Source organism: Vespula pensylvanica, chromosome 10 (assembly GCF_014466175.1).
Source record: "Vespula pensylvanica isolate Volc-1 chromosome 10, ASM1446617v1, whole genome shotgun sequence".
Taxonomy (NCBI): domain Eukaryota; kingdom Metazoa; phylum Arthropoda; class Insecta; order Hymenoptera; family Vespidae; genus Vespula; species Vespula pensylvanica.
Genome location: NC_057694.1, coordinates 1,994,588 through 2,016,888, shown reverse-complemented (window position 1 = coordinate 2,016,888; position 22,301 = coordinate 1,994,588). Strand labels below are relative to the sequence as shown.

At 37.5% G+C, this 22,301-nt stretch overlaps 1 protein-coding gene across 7 annotated transcripts in view; it reads right to left on the bottom strand.

Annotated features, from left to right (window-relative positions):
• Positions 1-5,322: 5,322 nt before the first annotated feature.
• LOC122632196 overlaps positions 5,323-22,301 on the bottom strand; it is a 34,282-nt gene continuing 17,303 nt past the window's right edge. For 4 of the 7 annotated variants that reach the window (XM_043818737.1, XM_043818736.1, XM_043818733.1 and 1 more), the window contains 2 exons: positions 11,200-11,714; positions 5,323-5,652 (listed from right to left, as the gene is read on the bottom strand). In XM_043818737.1, the coding sequence (XP_043674672.1) occupies positions 5,437-5,652; positions 11,200-11,714 (731 nt within the window). In that variant the 3' untranslated portion in view covers positions 5,323-5,436. Of the gene's footprint in view, positions 5,653-11,199; positions 11,715-15,097; positions 15,132-15,181; positions 16,272-22,301 lie in introns of those variants that run through there. The other 3 variants (XM_043818734.1, XR_006327836.1, XM_043818735.1) reach the window with 3 other exon arrangements.

Below are 22,301 nucleotides of genomic sequence, written 5' to 3'. Positions count from 1 at the left end.
AAAATCAGAGATCGTAGATCGTCGATCGTCGTATCTTTTCTCAAACTATTCCTCGAGAGACATACAAGCGTCTATGTACACATACACAAAAGCTAGTCATATTTTCTCTTTTTTTATTTTATCAAAAATCTTAGTTGACTACTCGTCGGAGGGAGAATCAGAGTACGAAATAAAAGAGATATATATATATATATATATAAAGAAAAAAATATCAAGTAAAAAATAAAAAAATATTCAAGAAGGAAAGGGGAGGAAAAGAAAAATTCGTCCACGCGCATTCACACCGTCTTTATCCCTTTATCCCTAATTCTATTTTTTATCGAAGAACTCGGTTAATTAGTTAATTTTTTCTGAGGTTCGAAAAGGGTTGGCGGAAGTGGTTAAAGGGGTTAGGGGCAATTGGGATGGTAAATAGTGGATAAATGGATCGACGGGACGAGATAAAAATTGCTAAGAAACACAAAAAGAAGAAAATGAAAAACAGAAGAGGGTTTTCTTAGCGGTGTTGGGAGGAAGAAATTAAAAAATTAAAAAAAAAAAAGACAGTTAAAAAGAAAGAAAAAAGAAGAGAAGTGGGAGGATTTTCCCTTTGGTCAGAATACTACACCTTTTCACGGAAGAGTATCACCCATCGAACGAGTGATACATCTTCGCGATGCAATGGCGATCACTACTAATTATCACGATCTGAGATGATGGCCTTGCGTCCAATTTACGTCATACTCTTTCTCCTCGGGAGACAAGAAGACGAAGAGGACGCTCGATAGAAGAAGAGGCAGAAATCCTATTCCAAGAGAAGTCGTGAACACAGAAGTCGCAGAATCCAGAAAACACTTACCGAATATATTTCTCGGATTTTTCTTTTCTTTTTTTTTATTTTTCTCTTTCTCGAATTAATCGTCAGTTTAGTCGTGTTACAAAAATGTTTTTTCTTTGTTATGATTCTTCTTATTCTTTATCGAAAAAGAGAGAAAAGAAGATCTTAAATGTATGTATCTCTCAATGTATATATGTATGTATATGCACATATAAGTGTCGAATCGTTTCGAATAAAAACGATACGATATAAAGAGATGATCTTTTTCTGGATTCGAAATGTGTTTCTCTGTGTCCGCGAAAGCAATTTGAACTTCTCAGGTTTGAAAATGTGTTCGCGAAAACACGATAGATGCGTTAATATTATTATACGATTAGAAAAAACACCAAGACACATATAACCTGTCTGATCGGTTAAAAATCCGATCCTTTGTTATAAAACGATTAATAATTCACACATTTTTTTTTTTATTTTATATTCCTTATATTCTTAGTTAACACACACATTCCTTACAAGCAAAAAATCGATATCTCTCTCTCTCTCTCTCTCTCTCTCGTTCTCTTTCTCTCTCTCTCTCTCACTCTCTCTCTCTCTCTCTCTCTCTCCTCTTTTTCCTTAAACTATTTTTTGGAACGATATCAATCTACTTTCTTTTCCCTTGAGCGACTTATTCTCCGCACCCGAACGATGGCTATAAATGCCAACCACGACGTATTGGCTATTGACTTTCCGCAAGATCACCCTCGTAAAAAAGCGAGAGGCGTCTGCCAAGGATAATACAATTATTAATTCGCTTATAGATATCTTATCGCAGTTTTAATCACCGATTGGCAGTTTATTTTCTTATTTATCTCGTCGCCTATAACTTCGACGTGGTGCTAAGAAAGTAGAAAAAAGTGTATCTGTGGGTGTGAGTTTGAATATGTATATTTATGTATGTATGTTTGCGTATTTTTGTATGTGTGTACGTGTCTGTGTATCACCTATAAATAAATACTATATTCGCTATGTATTGGAATACTTTTGACGGAATAACGCCAACATCTTACTTAAACGAGGGAAAAATATAATTGTGGAAAAAAAGAAAAAAAGAAAGATAATTTAAAAAAGAAAGTAAAAGAAAAAGCAAAAAGAACACAAGTAGGCTGTTTCGAGAAAGAAAAAGAGAAAGAAAGCGATTCACAATACGAACCGTTTAAAATCGGTCGTAGTTTAATGGTATTACAAAAATTTTTCTCGTAAACTCTCTCAGGATATTTTTTTTAATCTCACACAAGATATTCGTGAGACGATCAAGATCGCTTTCTTTGTCCTTTTTCATTTAATTTTTTTGTATTTTTTTATTTTTTTTTTTTTTTTTTTAAGAGATTTTGTCAACTTCCCGTAAAACCTTCCGCAACCCTGAAACTTTTGAGATCGTCATTTGAGAGATCATTGTCAATATTCGCAAAAATTTCAAAATTATACATTCGAAATTGCAGATCGATAATCGTCGAGAAAGATAAGACAAAGGAAAAAAATTAAAAAAGAAAAAGAAAAATGAACAAAAACTAACAGAGTAAAAGTGTGAAGAAGTCGGACGAATCAAATGAAATATTAATGAAAAATGAATTCGAAAGAGTCCGCAGAAAAAAAGATAAAAATTACAAAAAAAAGAAAAAAAGAAAGAAACAGAAGAAAAAATGTATTGTCAAATAAAAGCACGAAAATCAACGAACAAAAAGAAATGAATGAAACTGAAGAATGATGAAGATATCGAACGAAATTGAATAGAATAATATAAAAAAAAAGAAAAAATAAAAAGTCATTTTGGATGGAGAATCCAAAAAATGAAAAAAGACAAATGTGAAGGAGGATCGGAATGGGGGTAGTTAAACGAGATAAAAAAGAAAAAAAAAAGAAAAAAGAAAGGGGGGGAAAAAACAAAATTAGGAGGGCACAAGGCACGCGTGCCACAAAAGGCGTCTCGTGCGGAACAAGAACGCCTTCGTTAAGAGCTAAACTACAGGAGATCATTTGAAAACTGTCCAACGGGACTCGCAGCCAGCCAATTAAGATGCTGCGATTCTCGACCTATCGATTATCTACTTTAATTATTTAACGTCAACTTATTACTGCTTTTTATTACTTTAGTTTTAATTCTCTATATATATATATATATATATGCATTCTTTCTCACAAATATTACGCTTTACACCCCCGTCCGTGTATTCATTTAAAAATCTTTTCCCCCCCACTCTCATCTCTTACTTTCTCATTCTTTCACTCTCTCTCTCTCTCTCTCTCTCTCTCTCTTTCTCTCTCTCTTTCTCTCTAGCTTTCACTCTCTCACCCTCTCTCTCTCTCTCTCTCTCTTCCTTCCTTCCTTTCCTTTTCTTTTGAAAAATTATCACTCTCCGCGAACTCCTCCGATAAATCTTTCTTATGTACAGAAACTTTGTCAAAGCCATCCCACAGCGCCGTTCCGCGATCCCTATATATCAATACGGGATAATCACAAAAGAAAAAAAAAAAAAACTTAATTAAACTAAAAAGAAAATTATTAAGAATTTTAATAACGCTTGGAAATCCTTCGAGACACGTTTCGCACGATCGATTAAGGTTTCGCTATCGAAGATCTAAAGGAAAAATTAGATGATGATGATAATGGTAAAAGTTTAAAAAAAAAAAAAGAAGAAAAAGAAAGAAAAAAGGAGGAAAGAAGAATGAAAGGAAGAAAGAAAGTAGGAGAAAAGAAACGACGTGTTGTCGCGGAACGGCACGGATTCAAGAACTTTGAAGATCTCGATCTCGTCGGCCGGGTAACACAACGCGTTATCTACAAGCCACGTCGAATGCTGCTCGCTCAATGTTTAACGAGACTGAGAGGGAGATAGAGAAATCAAAGAAGAAGAAAAAGAAGAAAAAAAAAGAAAAAGAAAAATAAAAAGAGTACGTACGAAGAATACGAAGAAGTAAAAGACATAAAAAAAAAAGAAAGAACGAAAGGAGAGAAAAAAGGACAGAAAAAGAAAAGTAAAAAGAAAAGAAAAGAAAAGAAAAGAAAAGAAAAGAAAAGAAAAAAGAAAGATCAAGTTCCTCTCCCCCTCGCCACGATAATCACACTACTCCTATTTTAACTCTTCTCTTTATTTTATTCGTAATGAGATCATCATTTGATTATTCGGTTTGTCCTCTTTGGATCTCGTCCTTTTAAGCTTCCCCGTCACCCTTGCCTCCTTTCCTTCTTCTCGCCCTTCGCGATCCTTTCGTAACGGAGAAGAGAACATAAGCTCCCTTTCTCCCTTTCTTTCTCTCTCTCTCTCTCTGTCGCTATCTCTATTATCTGTCTTTTATCTTTATCCGAAGCCCTCCCTCAAATCACATCCCCCATACCTCTATCTCTATCTCTCTCTATCTTTCTCTATCACTATCTCTATCTATCTTTCTATCGCTTTCTTTCTATCCTTGTTTTCTACACCTTCGAAGGTGCGAGGGCGAGCGATCGTATCGCAAAATACTATGCTCTTCGATGCTTCCTACCTCTTTGTATTCAACCGGAACGGCCATAGTGTTCTTCTTTTATTTTAAATAAGAAAACGATCGTCTCTCGATGAGATTGACTGGATCATTGATTGCAAGCCGAAAATAATCTGAAAATATTCGTCGTCGTATCAAAAGATGACCTTCTGCTCGGCAATTTTGTCTTCCTTTTTTCTTCTCTCTGTCTCTCTCTTTCTCTCTCTCTCTCTCTCTCTCTCTCTCTCTCTCTCTCTCACTCTCTTTTTTTTTCCTTTTCATTTTATTTTTTATTTTTTTATTTTTCTTTTTTCTTTTTTCTTCTCTTTCTTTCTTCTTTTTTTGTTTTTTTTTTATTTTTATTTATTTTTTTTTTAATCATCTTCGAAACGGACGGAGCGGTCCAATTTGAATATAAAAAAGAGGAAGACACATAACGCATGTCCCATCGAGATCACAAGAAAACACCATGCTCGTTCTAAATAGGTCGGCGAATCTATCGGAGGAAGGACAGCAAGTCGGATATTGTGAAACGATAATGATATATAATACTAGTTATATTAGCAATAATGATAGAATTGTAGTACCGTCGTTTTGGAGCAAGAAAAATATCTCCGCGTACTCGAAACTTTCCTATTTGTTCGGCACACCAAGAGATCGATTAGGCGATTGATCAATCGTTCCATCTCTCTCTCTCTCTTTCTCTTTTTTCTCTTTCTCTCTCTTTCTCTCTCTCTCGAAAAGAAAAAACAGAAAAAAACAAAAAAGAAAAAGAAAATTATCAGGAAAAGCAACGAGTGAACAGAGTTCGGAGGAGAAGATCTATAGATCACATTTGAAAGACGATCGAGAGAATTAAGGCATCGTCGTTCTCCCTCGTTAAATTCTCCTCTCGTCTTACTCTACCTCGGAGAACTTCAAAGTATTCCTCCTCCTTCTTTCCCTTCCACATCCTCCACCTCCTCCTCCTCTTTCTCCTCCTCCACCACCACCACCTCCTCCTCCTCCTCCTCCTCTTCCTCTTCCTTCTTCTCCTCCTCTCATCTTTTTCTTCTCTTCCTAAACGATGGTCCTCTCTTCTCAATGCGATGATGCTCGGGATGATGCGGCGAGGCGAAAGCTCATGGATTTATCGTAGACGAGAGACAAGCCTCCAACCGAGGTAGAGAGCCACTGTCACCCATAACGTCGTCTCTCTTATAGACGCTGGGATCATGGAACGCAAAATATCGTCGGTGGATAGGCTGTTGCCGTTTGTGTTGCTCGGGAAACCGGAAGTCACCAACGACAGTCGTGAGTTCTCCAGTTCGGCGTTCTGTAACACGCAATGGCAAAATCTAAACTTTCAGAATAGTTTTACCGTTGCGAATGTGATAATTTATTCTCCATGATTTAATATACGATTATTTCCCTGTACGTTTATATCGTCCGTATCTGTATTGAAAATGATACATTTCTATCATAGTAATGAATAATTTCAATAAATAATAATATTTAAGTAATATCGTCGATCACTCCTATCTTATGGATTCACTATATGCGTGTGTGTGTATGTATCTATGTGTATATATAAATGAAATGATATAGACAGGATTTAGAGAAAAATAGTTGCAAAAAAAATAAGTAAAAATAGACGGTCGTGTATCTTTCCCATCTTAACCCCCGATTAAATCACCTATATACATACTCGTTGCAGACGATATACAAGATTGAAACGATTTCTTCGTGTAAAAGGAAACGGAAGAGAAATGATGGAAGTTATTTCTTTGTCTCGGACCCAGCGACTACTATTCTCAAGATAATCCTGAAACGCGACTTCCGATTCCCGTTTCGTCTTAATCTAACGTACTCTCTCTTTCTCTCTCTCTCTCTCTTTTTCTTTTTCTCTCTCGTACGCATTCACGAAGCAATAATAAACGCGTCCGAAGAAAAGGGCAATCTCCTAGAGGCGGGGCTTTTATGGCTAGAGACCATAATATCTGTTCATCGCCCATTCGATCGGGGAACATCCTCCTCTCACACCTCTCTAACACCGTCTCTAACACTCTCAAGTTGTTTGACAGTGTTAGATATATGTATTCTTGGTATACGCGAAAATCTCGTATTTTCTTATGTCTGTGTATCGATAAACGAGAAAGAAAAACAGTGTCTCGTCGGTCATCTCTCGTGCGAGAGAAGAGATTATCTCGGGCGTTGAACAAAGAGGTGGAGAAAGAACGAAAAGAGGGTGGAACAGAGTAATGTACGAAGTGAGAGTGAGAGAGAGAGAGAGAGAGAAAGAGAAAGAGAAAGAGAAAAGGAAAGAGTCACATTAAGAGAGAATTATTACTCGACCAAGAAGGACCCGTGGGAGTCCTCCTCGTCAATTAATACTGTCCTTTCTCTCGCCTATTCTTTTCCTTCTCTTTCTCCTTCTCCTTCTCTCTTTCTTCTATGCTCAATTGCAGATATATATATATATATATATATATATATATATATGAAAAAAGAGAGAAGGCTTTGTTAATGTTTCACACTTGCGATATAGAAAAAGGACAAAGAGATATTTCCCGAGTAAATCGAACGAACTCCAACTTTCTCTATTTCGTCGAATGACAGACGTTCCGGTCTGACGTTAATAGTAATAACGATAAAATAACGAGTATTAGATCTTAGACGTTGTCTTCCTCTACTATTATTCTACCGAAGTTGAACAACGCACGAGAACACGTTTGTGAAATCGTTTCGAAGATGGAAAATAAATTTCTAATATACTCTTTAAACTTAAGAGTTAAAGGAAAACGATGCTCGAGAGAAGTCTAAAACACCAAGGGGGTCAGAACGCGCGTCTATGTATCGCCAGTGTTATTGCCTGGTAATGTATCGATCGATAAATAAAATTTATTTCCAGCTATTAAATTATCCATCTAAATCCTTCTTCTCAACGCCTTCTATTGGTCTCTTTCTTACGGGTGAAGCCCGTTTTCTATCGGGCACGAGCAAACACATACCTATACCATTTCTTATACCATATAACACACACAGAGCAGATAGATTATTGTGCAACGTAATTGCGCGGCGGTTTGCCATGGAAACGGCGACGACCAGAACATGCATTCGCCCGGCTTTTGCCCGTCGGATATTAAGAAAAAGAATCGATGGAAAAGAGAAGTTGCGGTTCGACGGGTCGCGTACGCAACGCACTTTCGACGAGAACGTTGACTCTTCTTACTCTTCTTCTTCGTCGTCGTCGTCGTCGTTGTCGTCGTCGTCGTCGTCGTCGTCGTTATCGTCTTCTCCATCTTCTTCATATTCGTCTTCGTTTTCGTCTACGTCTTCGTCTTTTTCTTCTTTTTATCCATGGAAAATATTCGAACTCGCGGCGACGAATAGTTTTCATTCGGTAAGTGAAAATAATAATAATAAGAGAAAATTTTGTGGTACGTTTAGAGACATATCTCTTTCTTTCTCTTTCTCTTTCTCTCTGTCTGTCTGTCTCTCTCTCTCTCTCTCTCTCTCTCTCTCTCTCTCTTTCTCTCTCTCTCTCTTTCTCTATTTCAATTTATCGATCTCCAAACGTTTACCTTACATTATTACGACATAGCAATTCAAAGATCCGTTACTTGGCGCTACCGCAGCCAGAGACTAATGTATCAATTTGCACGTCGACTGATAATTTAAGCGGCTGATAAATGTCGGCAGGACGACTCTCTGCACGAAACCAAGAGGAAATTCATTCTCTCTCTCTCTCTCTCTCTGTCTCTCTCTCTCTCTCTCTCTCTCTCTCTCTCTCCCTCTCTCTCTTTCTCTCTCTGTCTCTCTCTCTGTCTTTCTGTAAGTTTCTTCACCGATCGCGTTAGAACCTAAGCGAGTTAGGAGCTGTAGACGTCTATAAGATCTACATCTTAATTTACTATTCCTCTTAATAAATATCTCACGATGGACTAATTAAAGTTCTTCTACGAAATTTATTAATCGAACTATTTTACGTTACAATACGTCATTTGATTTCGATCGTATTTATATTCCGTCAGACATTTAAAAAAATCTTTTAATTATCTATCACGAGCAGATAAATAAAAGAAAAGTTGTATACGAAAAATAATAAATTTTGCAAAGTTAAGGAGAAGAATGTATAAGAAGAGAATAAGAGAGAGAAAGAAAGAGAGAGAGAGAGAGAGAGAAAGATAAAAGACTTCTTCGATCGGGCGAGATAATTGAAGATAATTTTCTCGGCCCGTGGCCCCACGGCTCGTGCTACGCCATGCCCACTTAACTTTCACGTAAGGGGATGTGGCCACTTAGCCGTTACATGCTCGCTTACTCTCCCATGCATATGTAAAACACGACGTCGAGTTCGTGGCTTTCCACGAGAAACGACTAGGGAAAAGAGAAAGAAAGAGAGAGAGAGAGAGAGAGAGAGAGAGAGAGAGAGAGAGAGAGAAAAGAAAGAGAGAAGAAATCGCGCTCGTAATTTACGCCCGTCGACCTATCCACTAAGCCTCATTCTCTTCTTTCCTTCTCCTCTTTATTCTTCTTGAAAATCTGAACTTTCGTCAAAGATGAGTATCTTAACTATGTGTAATAACTATACCGAATTATTTTTTCTTAAAGAAAATTCAATATTTTTTCTTTCTTTTTTTTTTTTTTTAAGTAATTATACGACGGAAAGAAATATCTATTGAATGAAATAATTCATGAAAATTTCCGAGCACTCCGTAGAACAAATTTGTTTATTTTGTTTCTATAGAAAAATTATGCAATAACAAAATATCGATTGAATTATTATACTCTAAGTATGTGTAATTAAACATTTATTAAAATATTAATAACTTCGGTTATTATGAATTAACCATCAATTTTGTTAATAAAAATTGACGATAAATCAAATTGAAAATATATATATATATGTGTGTGTGTGTGTGTTTGATTTGAAATTCATATTGTTTCATAAAGAATTAATTAATGTTGAATGCAATAAGAATTATAAATGAAGTTATATTGAATTTTATCGACAAAAAAAAGAATTTCTTCCTCGGAGTTCGGCTGATTTATGACAGTAACAAAATAAAAAGAATTATTCGAAGTTAAAGACAAAGCTAAGGATCGACGTGGAAATAAATAAAAGGTCGTGGGTCGAAAGTGTGTCTGGGGGCGGTATTAGCCGAACTCGAGACTAGCTTGTACGAGTGTCGATCGATTGAATGAAGTGGAGGGAGGATAAAGAAAGGAAGAAAGAAAAAAGAAAGAGACAGAGACTGACAAAGAGAGAAAGAAAGATAGAGAAAGAGAGAGAGAGGATAGATAGAGATGGTTTCTGAAAAGCCGTCAGGATTTCTTCGATTTCACGGTTCTGTTGGTCCCCCTTCAATTACCGGCACTTAAGCAGCGATAATTAGACGTTTCGGAATTGGGTATCACGCTGACGAATCTTCAAAGAGGATAAAGGCGAGATAGGATAAAAAGAAGAAGAGAAGAAAGATAAAAGAGAGAGAGAGAGAGAGAGAGAGAGAGAGAGAGAGAAAGAAAGAAAAGAAAGAGGATCGTATTTTCCACTTCTTTTTTCCCTTCTTGATCAGAGATTACGCGTAGCCATCGAGTTCGATCTAAAACAATGCCTTTCGAGATTTTCTTAATGACGATAATAACGACGATGATGAGAATAACAAACAAGAGAAAAGAATGTTTCTTGGGTCGAACTTGTATGGGAAGATTTTTGCATGTTCGATTGTATGGGATAGTGTATAGAGAATGAGATAGAAAAGAAAGAAGAAGGAAAAACAGACAGAATGGAGACAGATAGAGAAAGAAAGAAATTATGAGAGAGAGAGAGAGAGAGAGAGAGAGAGAGAGAGAGAGAGAGAGAGAGATAGCTGGAAGGCGTGGGTAGAGTTTTTGATGAAGTATCGGTGGTACGGGAGCAACCACACCACGGGAGCAATACTAGACGTCTTAACGGATGGCGAGTCGATATTTATTACACCTCCGGGACATCCACACTGCCATGATATAACTAAATTCGCGTTTATGCCCTTCTACCTACCATTCTCTCTATCTTTCTCTTTTTCTTTCTGTATTTTCTTTTTCTCTCTTTCTCTCTCTCTCTCTCTGTATATATATATATATATATATATATATATATATATATGTGTGTGTGTGTTTGATGTCCGGAGAAAGAAAAACGTATAGAAACGAATTCGTGGCTATGATCATTATAGGATGCCATTAAATCCTAAGCGTGAGAAAATAGGACCGTCTTTATATATATAAAAGTAAATAGAAACTGCGAGAAATCGTTCGGGATTTATGCCAAGAAGAATTATTTAGAAACGTTAAGGGGGTGAGTAACCGTAAAGGACGGTAAAACCTTTCGTGACAGACAAAAAGATGGGATAAATTCGAAATAAAATGGTGAGTTTGCTAAACGAGAAATTATCTTTAAATCATTCTCTTTTCCTTTTTCATGGGAGAAAAGGTAGAAAGGAAGGAAGGTAAAACCTCTTCCTACTTAATTACGTAAAGTAATGTCTTCTAAATTCTTCGTATTTCATCATAAAAGTTAATCGTAACGATCGTATCTAATTGGATCTAAATTCGTAACATAAATTCGTAACATCTGGTCGATGTTAAACGATAAGATAAGAATGACCCGATAGTGTTGGTTAATCGTAATCGTGAAGTAACTAACTAATAATACGATATATGTATTAAACTTAACAATCATATTACCTACGATTGATTATAAATATAAAACGAATTTGTAGAAATTAACGCTTATTGATTCTTCAATCTCAAGGATTTGATTCGATTGATGATACGTTCCAATAGTAATGAAACACGCAAAACGACAATATTATCGTCACGAGTATTATCATCGTTTGTAGATAAAGACATTTCAGGCTAACCTTTGTCTTGGACGCCTGGAAATCATCGGCGATGTTTCTTAGGTTGGCCCCAATGCTAATCCACCATTGTCCATTACGTAAAGCGTGACCAGGATGTTCGCAACAAGTGCTGTCACCATTGCAAGTTGGCTCAAGAGTGAGCGAGGTCTTCTTCAAAGGGACACGAACATTTATTGGTCTGCGTCTTCGTGGCCGTGGCCTTGGAGTTGGCACGGGTGCCCCTTCCTCATCCTCATTCTCATAATTGTCGTTTCTGGCAACATTTGCATAGGAAGCAGCGGCTGCGGCGGCCGCAGCGGCGGCTACGTTATTGGTACCACTACATTCTGGAAATTGAAACGTAGCATCCCTCGTCGGGCTGGTAGGTGCGGAAACCGTAACCTGCGGCGATGGAGGTGGCAATTGTTGCATCGCCGATGATACTAAATCTGGTAACGGTAATCTAGCGATATCTTGATCCAACAGAACCAATCCATGTTCTCGCGAACCTACTGTGTTCCCTTGACGACGAGGATCTGCGAACAGATGGACACGAACGTTTATAAATGTAACTCGAGACAATTCGGAAAGAAAAATATTATTTTTACAAAATGATATAATGACATCAACAGTTTTTATACTATATCAAGCTACATACATAAAAGTGTCAATATCATCGAATATTGATATGGTGGAAGAAACGAAAAGATTTGATTTTGAGATTGATATAGATTGAATCGATCAATTTCTCTTATCAGTTTTTGGAGTTTTTCCTCTCTCTCTCTCTCTCTCTCTCTCTCTCTTTCTTTTTCAAATGTAATCGCGCACAAAAGAGAGTTGCTCGTGCCGGTTCTTTCTTTTCCGTGTAAAAAAAAAAGAATGAAAAATAATAATAATAAGGGTTTATCGGTGAGAGCTACATTGTAGCACGTCGGGTGATCGTTCGACGTTGAAATTATGTCGTACGCTTAATGGAAAGGCGCGAGCAACCGCTATCGCGCTTATAAGGGTTTAACGTCAGCGTGTCACGCGTAACAAGGTAACGACGTGTCCGAGAATGGCGAGGAACGACATTGTTGGATAATGATCGTGTTTTAAGACTTACGAAGGGCGAACATACGGCCTTCGAGTTTTGACGTCCGCAATGCAACACGAGCTCCTTATTACACGTTTCAAATACTTTTAAAACTACCGACCAAAAGTAGTATTATTGTTTCAAATGCTATCGCCTATGACTGTACCGATAAGAAAATTTAATTAACGCAATATAACTTCGAGAAATCTTCGAAATAATATTTATCGATTTATCTTCGAGAAAAGTCAGCTTATCTCTTTCGAATCATACCAGCAGACTGCTTGACTCCACTTTTAAAATACACATTACATATATACACACCAACGAGCCCACATACACACACACACGATATATATATATATATATATATATATATGCACACATATAAATATGTACATAAACGTCTTTCATTTTTCTTTCTTTTTCATTTTTATCATCTCGAACGACGTCACTTCGAACGAATCACTCTTAAATATCGATATCAATATAGGTATTCACCACCGTGTTATAATTTCTTATCGAGTTTACACGAAAGATTACATTCGAAGATAGTGGTAATAAGGTAAAAGGAAACGAAATCTAAACCGTTCAAACTTTACGAATGCAACAAAATCGTTCGAAGGTTCGTTCACGCCGCGGGCCCTCGGAAACATTTCAAAGTCCCACCTCGTTCTCCCTGACGTCGTCCCTCGCATGATATATGTACCTATGCATACACACACACACACACATGTATTTATGCATATACATGCATGCATTATATGTATTTATACATATACATATATACATATATGTATATGTATGTACCTACGTGGAGAGCGTGCGTGACAAAATAACAATAATCCAGCGCGCCTCCGAGTAGCATTGTTTCGTGAGGCGAGTCTATCGCTTTTTCTTTCTATCCATCTACATTATCTCTCTCTCACTCTCTCTCTCTCTCTCTCTCTCTCTCTCTCTCTCTCTCTTTCTCCCTCTCTTACTGGCGCGTGCGCTCGCTCGCTCGTTCGTTCGTTCGCTCGCTCGCACGTGGTTGCATCCTTGACATTTCGAGTAAACGTCTCTCGTAAGATGACTCTTTCTCTCTCTCTCTCGTTATCTCTCTCTTTCTCTTTCTCTAACGTGCTTTTTCTTTTACTTCACAACCCATCGAGCATGCTCGATCTTAGCATCCTCGCCTACACACGACGCTCGATCGAATCTCAACTTCTCTTTCTTCCTCCTCGTAAAATCCACGCTCGATAATATAACCACTTTCCACTGCTTGCAAAACGCGTTTAGCACATAGGAAAGATAGAGAGAAGGAAAGAGAAAAAAGAGAGAGAAAGACAGAGGATCTCTTCGTCCTCCCGTTGATCATCGTCCTTTTAACGTCGTTACTTTCTACCTATAGTACACATGAGTGTATCTGTCTGCTGGCTTTTTCAAACGAAATGTCACTCGAAACAGTAATGGCGGCGGCGGCGGTGATGATGATGATGGTGACCATAGTGATGACGATGACGACGACGACGACGACGACGACGATGACGACGATGATGATGATGATAGTTATAGTAGTGGTGGTAGTAGTGATGATGATGATGATGATGATGATGGTAGTGGTGGTAGTGTACATTCAACGATTCATTCCTTCTCTTCGTTGTTGTTGCTAGTTGCTAGTTGCTCGTTGCTCGAACGGCAAGACGCCCGTGAGAAACCCACGCGCGGACCTTTACCAAAAGAGATTTATATCGCCTCTGAATCCGATAATTCATTTGCCCGCCAAAGCGATTTCAATAAACGACTTTCCTCTCTTATTTGCGTAATCTTACTTACAAACCTTCACGATCCATCTAACGTATCTACATATATGCATACATAGATAAATGTCGGATGAATGAAAAAAAAACGAAAAAGAAAAAAAAAACATGGCTTTCGACTCTTAGAACGAGTAGTATTCTCGTTTAAAAAAGAAAAAAGAAAAAAAGAAAATTTTCAATATGTACGCGTGCGTTCGTTCTCGAGAAAGGAAGAGCATTATGTGCTTTATAAAAAGAAAAAAGAAAAATAAAATATATATATATATATATACACATATATGATAGTATATACGAGTCAATAAAATAAGGTAAACGAACGTTGAGTAATTAAGCTTTGTTCGACGTCGTTCGCGAAAATCGTAGGCGCTGAGAGAAACTTCGAAGTAAAGGGACGCATGTGTACTTCTACATATAAATTTCGACGCCGAGGACGAAGAGGAGAGGCGCGAGTGGCGCGAGCAAAAAGTGCAACGCGCACGTGGCCGACACCCGCATGCACTCTCTCTCTCTCTCTCTCTCTCTCTCTCTCTCTCTCTCTCACTGTCTCTCTCTCTCTCTCTTTCAGTAACTCTCGTGTGCTTTCCTTGGTGTATATATCTCGACGAAGTTATATGGATCCGCGGGAAGAGAGAAAGAGAGACCATGTGAGAAAAAGTGATAGAAAGAAAGAGAAAGAAAAAGAGAGAAAAAGAGAGAGAGAGAGAGAAAGAGAGAGTATATACGCCGGTAGCATATGCGAGCACGTGAGTCACATGGAGCGCACTTTGTACATAAGTGCAACGCAACTTGTTACAGTATATGTAACAACGACGACAATAATACAACGAAAGGCGAATGATTGCATACATTTACAAACAATACATATATACGTAACTATAGATGGTATGTGTGTGTAGATGTCTGTACGTATATATATACATACGAGCAATCGGCAGTGAACGCTGTACCGCACAAAGAACCTCTCTCAAGGCCGCGTGCAGAGCTTGCTGCTTGCTGCATGCTGCATGCTGCTGCTGCTGCTGCTGCTGTTGCTGTTTCTGTTGCTGCTGCTACTGCTGTTACTACTCCTACTCTTGCTACTACGATATACACACGAATTATACGTACACACACACACACAGATATATATATGTACACAGAGAGGGTAAGAGCCATACGAACGCGTAAAATACTTGCAACGCTCGGCCACTGCACCGTCCTCCTCCTCCTCCTCCTCCTCTTCCTCCTTCACGATGCATACGAATCTATACGTATACTTATGTTTTTACGTATACGTATATATAGTTATGTATATGTGTGCGTGTACACGCGTCGGCGTAAGCGCCGCTCGAGCGCAAATACTTTTTATCGCGACTCACATTCGCCACTTTTCCGTGACAATGAGAGACGTATATTACACGATAGATAGGCTACGATTTCAATTGCGTCGTTCCTCCTTCCGTTCATTCTGTCTTTCTCTTAACCACTCTTTCCCTCTTTCAAATCCATTTCCTCCTTCTCTATTCTTGTTATCATTACGTATCAAAAATACGACTCTTACGAGTAGCGATATTATTAACAAGACGCGTGGTTACAAGCGCCAGATCATTATTATAAATCATTTTCTTTCTTTCTTTATGAATAAATCGATTCCTTTTTATCTAATTGTATAAGCAAAGAATATGATATTTCCTCGTTTCAATCCATCTCGATGATTACATTATTCTCCTTTTGAATGAATTAGAATTATTATTGCGACTTCCGTGATCGTTTTAATATTTCTAATTTATTGTAAGACGAAAATTGTGAGATAAAAAGAGAACGTTTAACGAGCTCGCGAGACGAAGCGAGACGAAATTTATGTCGGCTAAAAGCAAAGAGAGAGAGAGAGAGAGAGAGAGAGAAAGAGAGAGCCAAAAACGAAGTAAACTGTCTGTCTCCGAGGCAAAGTATAATGCGAGCCATTGTCTCTGTTAATTCGTTGCCCGTTGTTGGCGGAGGGTCGAGGAAAAAAAATGATATGTGCGCCATTCGGTACTCGGTGTGTCCCATCGAGCCCTTGGACAGCTGAGAGAACGTAAAAAAAAAAGAAAAAAGAAAAAGAAAAGAAAAAAAAAAGAAAAAAACAAGCACGAACAGGTCCGAACGCGTTACGCTCGAGCACGTTGTTGTGTTGCGTTGTGTAGTATAGTAGATTGCTGTCGTTGCGCTTTCGAGTAGACTCGGGGCCATTGTCTTTCCTAACATCATGGAATTTTAACGACGTATACCATAATAGTAGTAGTAATAGTAGTAGTAGTGTAGTAGTAGTAATAATAATAGTTGGTATACTAGTGTAATAAGTAGTACAGTACCCTCAAAGGGTCGAAGATTCGATTTTTTTTTTCCTTTTTCTAATAATTTTTTTTTAAATCTAATCTTCCATTCGTAACAAGTTGAATTAATTAAATAATTAAAAAAGAAAGAACGAAGTCGCGTTATTTTATAAGAACAAGAACGAAAAGAAAAAAAAAAGGAATCAACGTGCTCGTGTTAATAACATTGTTAACTTGAAAAAAAGATACAATTAATGCAAGATATTATTTTACTGGATTATTTTACTGTTGAAAAAGAATCGTCGTGATATCTTGGATAAAGATTGGAAGATTATAAGAAACTCATGCATCGGTGAATCTGAAAAAAAGATTCTTACTAAATGATTCATTTTCTACTTCGGGGAAGAACTAAATAAATAAGTATTTGAGACTCGATCGAATAAAGAAAAAAAGAGAGGAAAAAAAAACACACAAAAAGAAATTAAAGATAAGTAAGTAAAAAGGAAGAAACAAGACAAAAGAAAAAACGAATTGAACTAATTCGTCTTGCGTTGTCATGATTGATAATATCGAATAATAATCGCTTATCTACTACTAACGCCCTACGGTACTTATATAAGTTCGAGAAAAGGTCTGCTCGTACAAATATCACGTTCAGATTGAAATCGTAGATCGAAAATGGAAGAGAAGAGGCTCGATCTTCTTGGTTTACAAAAGATAGAGAAGAAGAGAGAGAGAAAGAGAGATAGAGATGAGCCTGTGCATCCTAGCGAATGAAACGTTAATATCGAGAGGGTCTCGTCGTCGTTATCCGAGTGCTGTAATCTCGATTCAATAAGACGCATAATGCGATAGCGATTGCATCAGTTGTGTGCTTCTCGCGTCGAGAAACCACAGATTACTTTCTCTCTCTCTCTCTCTCTCTCTCTCTCTCTTTTTCTTTCTTTCTCTTTCTCTCTCGAAGTTGATCTTTCGATATTTTACACACAAGGTACGTTACATCTCTTTCTTACAAGTTACAATTATATTTACATAATTACCCATTAGTATCATTTTAATTTGAATCATGATATCATGAAAACGTACATTAAAATTTCATCGACGGATATTTATTTCCTTCTAATTTTCATAATTTACTTCTACTTGTTACGAACGATATCAAAACATACAATAACCATGAAGAAAATAAAATGAATTATTCGCTATTTAATAGAATCTTTCTCATGAAATGGCAACGATCGAGACGAGGCTCTCGCTTGTTTATTTTTTAAATGAGAAAGAGAGATACAGACACGTGCGACCAGGATGCGTTTCGTGAGCCGCGAAAATTAAATAAAGTGTTTTCGACCTCGGCTCCCTTCGACTCCCATCATCTTACCACCCACCCATCCTCGTTACCGTCATCGTCTCTTTCTTTTATCGCACGGACCTCGTCTCTCTTTTTCTCTCTTTCTCTCCTTTCTCTATCTATCTATCTATCTATCTATCTATCTCCTTCTCGTACGCGTTCGTTCTTGATAAATTTACCGAGCGTGATTCCAGGCCATCGCTCACGCGAACAAGTCCAAGATATAGAAAGAGAAAGAAATAAAGTAGGAAGAAATATTCTACTAGGATTCGTGGCCTCCTGCAAACTATCTATTTATCTTCTTCTAATTTCTATCATCTCTCTCTCTCTCTCTCTCTCTCTCTCTTTTTCTTTTTTAACCTAAAGTTTGCCCTTTTTACGGTCATTTAAACACTATGCGAATTAAAAGGATATTTAAGGAATGATATTTCATCGTTCTGCGAGAAAGTAAAGATAAATGATAATAAACGAGAACGATGGAATCTTCGATGACAAAGAGAGATAAACGGGACTTATGTACTAATCGGAAGAAGGGTTCGGTAGAGATAAGATCTGCCGAATTTCATGAACCGTTGAAGATGCGTGCCCTTATTCTACCCTGTCGTGAACGAAAGAGAGAAAGAGAGAGAGAGTGAGAATTCAAGAGAGCGTGAAAATATTTCGCGCCTCTTTAAAACGCTATTCGTTTAAGAAATAATCCTAGATGAAATATCTTTCGAAGGTTTCGATCGTACCGTGGACGATTGATAGACTGAAAGAGAGAAGAAAAAGAAAAAAAGAAAGAGAGAGAAAGAGAAAAAGAGAGAAAGAAGAGAGATAAAGAGCGCACGGTGGACGCGAAGAGATAAAAAGAAGTGCTGCGGTTCTCGAGTGTCTGCTTCGCGTTTCGAGATAAAGTACGGTTTACTCGCTCGCGATAACGAATCGTCGACGAAAGCGAAAGAGAGAAAGAAAGAAAGAGAGAGAGAGAGAGAGGAGAGTCAAGACGATTTCTGTCGCTGAGTCTAATGAATTTTTGAAGAACCTCACGAAAGAGATCTTTTAGCTTTTTTGAATGAAAAAGAAAATGAAACGGGAGAGAGATACCCGCGCGAGAAAAAAAAAAAAGAAAAAGATAGATAGAGGATTCTATCCGACAATTTACAATGACGAATACGCTACATTTTTTATAATGTATACAGACGCTCCCTTCTCTCTTTCTATCTTCTTCTACTAATCTCGATTCTCGATCTCTCTCTCTCTCTCTCTCTCTTTCTCTCTCTCTTTCTCTCCTTTTCTTTCTTTTCCGTGTTCTCATTTCCAATTTGAAATTTAAACGGAGACTAAAAGTCTCCCGAAGAGAGAAATCTCATCTTACGCCCGCGTAATCGTGATTGCCACACTTACGTTTTTAGAGCGATGACGAGGGGGAAGTTTCTCGTTGCTAAAACGCGTTCGAAAAGTGAGAGAGAGATGGAGAAAGTAGATTTTCGCGGTCTCTACTCCACCGACACAGCAACGTCGGCAATACGCGGGCCTGCCCACAGCTGTTTCTATAAATACTACCCGAAAGCCCCGATTTGATGCAACCACACGAGCTCCCACCGCCGCAATTCTGCATCTTCTCGCACTCAAAAGCACGGCAAGTATGGTTATTGACCCTCGCCCGCCTATTCCCCTTCCCCTCCTTTTTCTCTTTTTCTTTCTCTTTCTCTTTCTCTCCGTCGCGTTACTATTTCCGTTTAGAAAACCGCGCGAGAACGTACGAACGTACGTACGTACGTACGTTTGTATGTACGTGCGCGGGCGACTTTGCCGGCGGCCTTTGACCCATCGCCATTTCGAAGTTAAATTTTCCTTGGAACTTTTGCACGACGTATTATTACAATGATCATTTATTTTCGACGATTTCGAATCTATCCTATAAGAGTTATCATACTTGAAATTATCTTTACTTTTATATAGAACGAATATAACGAGCGTGCGTCCTCTTCTCGGTTCGTCGTTTCTAACGAAATAATGAAAAATTTCTTTGAATAATTTATCATTCGTTTCTACGTATCTACGTTCGTTTTATTAAAAATAAAGTGGAATATTTAAAGGATTATATTATAAATGATGACAAGACTTCGATAACGTTTTATAACGAGATTTAAACAAATCGATCTTTCATTACTTTTACTCCTTCTATTAAACGTACTCTTTATTTTTCTTATTTAACTTCACGAACGATTCAATAAACGGACGAAAGCTCGACGAAACTTTCGACGAAATCCGAACTCAGACAGATCGTAAATTTTCCTTTGGATTTTATCGAAAATAGAAACGAACAGTAACGTTAGTTAACTGAGATTCATCCTTACGATGAATACAAGAAACAAACTTGGATAGAAAGAAGATCGACGTTCGAGAGATTTGACCGAACGCTTTGGTGCGTGCCACGTGAAAGAGAGAAAGAGAGAAAGAGAGAAAGAGAGAAAAAGAAACAGAGAAAGAGAGAAAAAAGGAAAAAGAGAGAAAAAGATAGAGAGACCCCGTTGCATCGCGTTTTATAGCGCGTTTTACTGCGGTGTGGCTGACCAGTGGTCTCTCCATCTACTATACTCTTTCTCCTTCTCTACTTCGAGCAAGCGAGCGAGTGCACGTTCGCCTCCTCCTCCTCCTTCTCTTCCTCCTCTTCCTCCTCCTTCTCCTCTTTCTCTTTCTCTCTTTCTCCGCAAAGAGAGGAGGCTCGACCAACGGAGCAGGGTCATGGCCGGACATCGTCTGCCATACACTCTCGACTCCTACACCCACACTACATCTGTTATACGTTTCTCTCTCTTTCTCTATGTTGCACACGTTCACGTTATCTCTCTCTCTCTCTCTCTCTCTCTTTCTCTTTCTCTTTCTTTTTCTCTCTCTTTCTATCTATCTCTCTTTCTCCTTTTCATCCACCTAGGGCAATGCAACTGCTTGCTTTTTACATCTACACCCTCGTAAAGCTAAGTTTTATTATGCGTTGAATATAACTTACAACGTTTTACACATCCATCGCAAAATTTACAAAACATTTGCAAGAAAAAAGAGAAAACTAGAAAATCAAAATTAAAGACGTACGAAACGTGATCGATCTTTCTTTCTAACGGATTCTATATTTTCTAACGATCTTTATGGGTTCACGAGTTTTGTTCAGATTTCGTTTTCTATGAAAATGCGTTAGTAAAATATTGTATATACGTTCTACGTGCTTCTCGATGTTTTATATTTCTCGTAACATTACAATAGATATAGTAATCGATATATTTCATCAATTAACTAAATATTTCTCGTAGTTATCAAATCATCGAAAGTTCAATGTTTCACAACAAACATACGATTATTTTAATTAAATATGAAATGTATATATTCTTAATAATAATTATCGAGATTTTCATTCGAAATAATATTTTTACGATTTATATGTTTTATATATATATATATATACACATACGTATGTAAGTAGGATGAATAAAAATAATCTTTGTAACGTCGATCGGGTCAGAATGATTCGGCTATGTTAAAAAGAGTTCATTGACCTATCGTCAAGAGGCAGAACAAAAAAGAGAAGAAGAAAAAGAAGAAAAGAAAAAGAAAAAAAAATCGAGCGTGGTCAAGATCACACGAAACAAACGCAAATCATGTCGCAACTTTCGCCGTTCGAAGCCTGTCAGCAAAGAGACCGTGGTTGAGTAGTTAAGGAGACGTAGTACTGTATAATAGCGAAAATATCCACGTAGACGTTTCAATCTTAATACGTACTTGGAAATGGACCGAACAGGATTTTTTGAACGTGACTCATGCTGGACGTTGACCGCCGTTCAGGTGTGAACAGACTATTTGCCAATATCGCGCAAGCTAATTCGACGTTGCTTGCGTCGAAATTTTACCTTGAACGATCTCAATGTCATATGTATCTCATTCTCTCGTTCGGTATCTTATGTTTCTTTTCTTTTTTCTTTCGTTTCTTCTATAACGCAAAAGAAGACAAACATACTATGAAATCATCTACGGCAAATATCGATGAATTAGTAAAGTTAGTTAAATATGTTGTATATATATATGTGTGTGTGTATGTGTATTTAACTTTTCTAAGATATATTAATATATTTCTAACGATTGAAACGATTAATTAAAACTATTCGATAGGACTTTTTACTTAATCAAATTAACATTGTATAAAATATCTTTACGTATTCTAGACGGATTTTAGATAGAGATATCTTATTACAAAGAATGAAGTTATATCGAGAATGAAAGAACTGACTTGGAATAGTTAAACGCCAACTCGTCTCGTTTGAGAATCACACGCCTCGAGAATCGTTACGCGCAACAACCACGTGTTGCACCTCGCCGGAGAGAATCGACCTACACACGCGGCATGCACATATCCATCCCACACAACTAACTTACATACGTACATAAGTCGCTTCGTATTTCCTCGATGTCGTTGATCTTTCTTTCTTTCTTTCTTTCTTTCTTTCTTTCTTTCTTTTTTTATTCTATCTTCTCTCTCTCGTCTTTCCATTGTTATTTTATACAATTAATTGAACAACTACAAAACGTAATGTGACGAAAAAACAATTTATTGAATAAATAAATAAAATTCT